Below are 3,494 nucleotides of genomic sequence, written 5' to 3'. Positions count from 1 at the left end.
TTACTATGGTATGTCGTTTTTTTTTAGTCACCAACTTACATATTCTCTATTTTATAAAAGGCTATGAAAATGCCTTTCTTTCAAGATACCAATTTGAAAACAAGAACCTAATTCGTTTAACGCTTTCGATACGAATGAGGTCAATATTTATTAATATTTTGGATAGATAGAACCGGTTCAGAGTCTCCAGACTTCATTTTTTTTTAAATCGTAAGACGTACAATGGACGATGACATATCGTGAAATCGAACATTCCATCATTTTTTTTTATTCGTCAGCTTCTCAGCCCAGCTATTATTTAATTTTAGTTTGAGACAAAGAACAAAAAAAGTCATAGTTTAAAAATATCCTTTCGCCCAGGGTAAACCTGTCGTTTGAACGTCCAGACTCGCAGCCAGCAGGCCGCCTGACTGTCAAGTGTCAGCCTGTGAAGTGTGAAGTTGTGAACTGAACTGATTATGTATTTATGAATACACAATATGTAAATACTGAGGAGCCCTTTTGGGCTTTTGCCTTTTGACCTTCAATAATTAAGGGATCGTATTTTAAAATAAAATAAAACCAATATTAGAAATAATAAATAGTATGTATAAGAATTTAGAATGTCTTAATACGGCACTGGTGACAATAAAGGCACTGGTGACAATTAAACCTAAACCCTAAAAACCCTTCAGCCGACAGATAACAAACATACCGGCAGAAAACAAACACATCTCATTAGTGCTTAAAACCACGCTAATTCCATAATTACACCTATATTTAAGCAAATTAAACTCGAAAAGGTATTAGTATGAGACTATTAGGAATCTGGGCCTGAGGGGGTTAATAATTTTGTTGTCACCAGTACCGTGTAAAGACATTCGTATTTTTTATATTTTTATTTCAAGTACATTCAGTAAGAACAACAAATGCCGGAGGAGGGAGTCCCAACGCCGAACGGCCAACGGGCCAACGGGCCAACTCCCACTGCCACTGCCGCAACAAGCAAGAAGAGTGGAACTGAGACAAAATCGAAATGTATGGCATGTCGTTTGACCAAATGTCGGCGTTGTTTACGTCCCAGCTTCCGAAACTTCCGACTCACAACTTCACAAGACCTTTAAATTTTATTATATAAAAAACGCACAACTTGATTCACACTATTGAAGACTCAGAGTTCAAGAGGCAAGAGGTGCCTAATCTCTACTCTCTCTCTCTTTTATATTAAAAATAATCAGTATAAAACTACTATGCAAATAATCAGTAATCTACTAAATAATTAAAATAAATGTCCTGCTAGAAGTCTATCCTACCCTTGAGGCTTGAGCCTAATTGGGCTAAATATTATATTCCGACTAGAAAGAGTAAGAGAGAGGAGAGAGAAGGCTATGCACAACAGCCACAACTGCACATGCAAGTGGACAAGGCCACAACTTCACAAGTCACAAAGTTAGAATCACAGATTAGCAGAATCACAGCTCACAACAGATTCAGACTCCAGTACAATGCTTTAGAGAAAATGTAACAAAGTGCTTTAGAGAAAATGTAACAAAGTTTGGGTGATTAAAGCGTTGTACATGTCATTTAAACATAGTGTGATGATTTTATGTTCCGCATTGAAGGTCTGTGAACTAAATTACTAGGAACTTCTTACTAACAATGGTAATCGTGATCCATGGGCAAGTGTGTATCAATCAGCGGTAAAGGCTTCGTGGTATATTCGTATAACCTCCGTAATCATATCAACTTCTCGCACGCGACAAATATCACAGAAACCCCTCGTGCGCTATCAAAATGCCAATCCTCGACGAATATTTAAATATTCTGTTGGCTCGCCTGCATCCGAGATCAGTCAATAGCTACGGCCAAATATTTCAAACTGCTAGGTGTTACTGACATTTTTTCCTCCTTCTCTTGCTTGATCTGTGCTCGATGACATCATCAATTGTGCAGCAAATGCACCTGGTACTCCGACAGCCTACACATATTCTGAAATGATCGATGGGATCGGCTTCGCTTTCCACTTCAGACTCGGCAGTATCTGTGTGTGTGTTCGAAAGCACAGAGTTGACCGCACATTGATCTATATCCAGACTCGTTGAACGTGAGTGAAACCCAGACTTTGTATAGCTTGAAAGATGATTATCGCTGTCGGTGATAGCAGATTCCCTTGCTTTGCTTGCACGCTCACTCAGCATCGAATCCCGCTCCATCATCAATTCTATTTGAAGCTCCATCATTTGTTTATTGTGTCTCGACTCCAATCTACAAAGTTCAAAAGAAAAAAGTTGCTTCAACTTCTCTCTCTCCGCTTCAAATCGTGCTTTCAACAAACCTGCTTGATCTAGGTATTATAAATGGAGACTTTGTTTGAGAACACAGAAACAAACTAATTGCACTCAAATGTCAGAAAATAGATTCTGGAACTGAACAGTATAAGAGACCGTACTCCCTACTTTCAAACGGAAATCGCATCAGAACTCGACAATCAGAAACTGGTAATATTCAAACTGGGTATAGAACTTATGCAAGCCGTTATAACAGAACACTACCTTTACGGAGGGCTGGAAGTAGATCATCATGGGCATCGCGTGGCGCACCGTGAAAATCCATTTCGAAAGGTCCATATAACTTTATTTTGTAAATGAAGTAAGTTGTGTCTAACAATGCACTATATACATTGTCTTCAGACTTCGTCTATAACTCTATATCGCGCATTCACCATCAAAAATTGCCTTCGATCGGGGTATTTTTTTATTTGTGTCTGATTGAGTGTGAACTGTGAACAGATTTTTAAAAAAAGAATCGAAGGTTCTGTACTTCTCCATGCGTATTTACATAAATATTGCGTCGATGCCGAAGAAGCCGAAGGAGCCATAGAAGCCAAAGTGAACGAAGCCGAGGAAGCAAAGGAATATGATGAACACAATTATTTGTTTCTGTCACACTCTCGGCTAAGTACAATAATTATTTTTTTGTATAAAATATTAAAAATATAGTCATAGCACAGTTTATTTTTAATTCTTCATTGTTTTATTTCTATATTTTAAATATTGTAAACAAATTTTAACCGCCGCTTATACTTTTTTAGTTTTTTAACCTTATGATCTAATTCACAGGGGGTATGAATGTTTTAATGCACCGCATTTAATTTGAAGAGTAACTACAACAAGAGGATAAAACTAAATGAAAACAATAATAATAAACCTAGTATGTATTCTGTACAATTAAAAATATGTATGTACTACAAATGTGCACTTGTTTTTTTTAGAAAGTTGTGAACTAAACTCGCTAGGCATTGTAACTATCAAGTTTCATCTCTATGATAGGAGCATTTGACAGGTCCCTCGTGAGTCGCGTGACTCGGGTAAAAACTGAAAAGATGGCAAGGTGACACGATGACAGTCATGACCAGGTGAAAGTCAGCGATCGGTCATATATAAACAACATAGTATGGGATATATATATTTACATATATATATTTACATATAGTATATATATTTACATAAAGTATA

The 3,494-nt window shown here is 37.0% G+C and overlaps 1 protein-coding gene across 1 annotated transcript; it reads right to left on the bottom strand.

The window, feature by feature from the left end:
- Positions 1–1,486: 1,486 nt before the first annotated feature.
- On the bottom strand, positions 1,487–2,648 carry SARC_11882 (hypothetical protein). The gene is made up of 2 exons (XM_014294022.1): positions 2,532–2,648; positions 1,487–2,323 (listed from the first exon to the last, which is right to left on the bottom strand). Exons 1-2 carry the CDS (start codon positions 2,590–2,592, stop codon positions 1,869–1,871), a joined length of 516 nt encoding a protein of 171 aa, XP_014149497.1. The 5' UTR covers positions 2,593–2,648; the 3' UTR covers positions 1,487–1,868.
- Positions 2,649–3,494: the final 846 nt, after the last annotated feature.

This window comes from Sphaeroforma arctica (assembly GCF_001186125.1).
Source record: "Sphaeroforma arctica JP610 unplaced genomic scaffold supercont1.1935, whole genome shotgun sequence".
In the NCBI taxonomy this organism is placed as follows: domain Eukaryota; class Ichthyosporea; order Ichthyophonida; genus Sphaeroforma; species Sphaeroforma arctica.
This window is presented reverse-complemented; position numbering and strand designations above follow the sequence as displayed.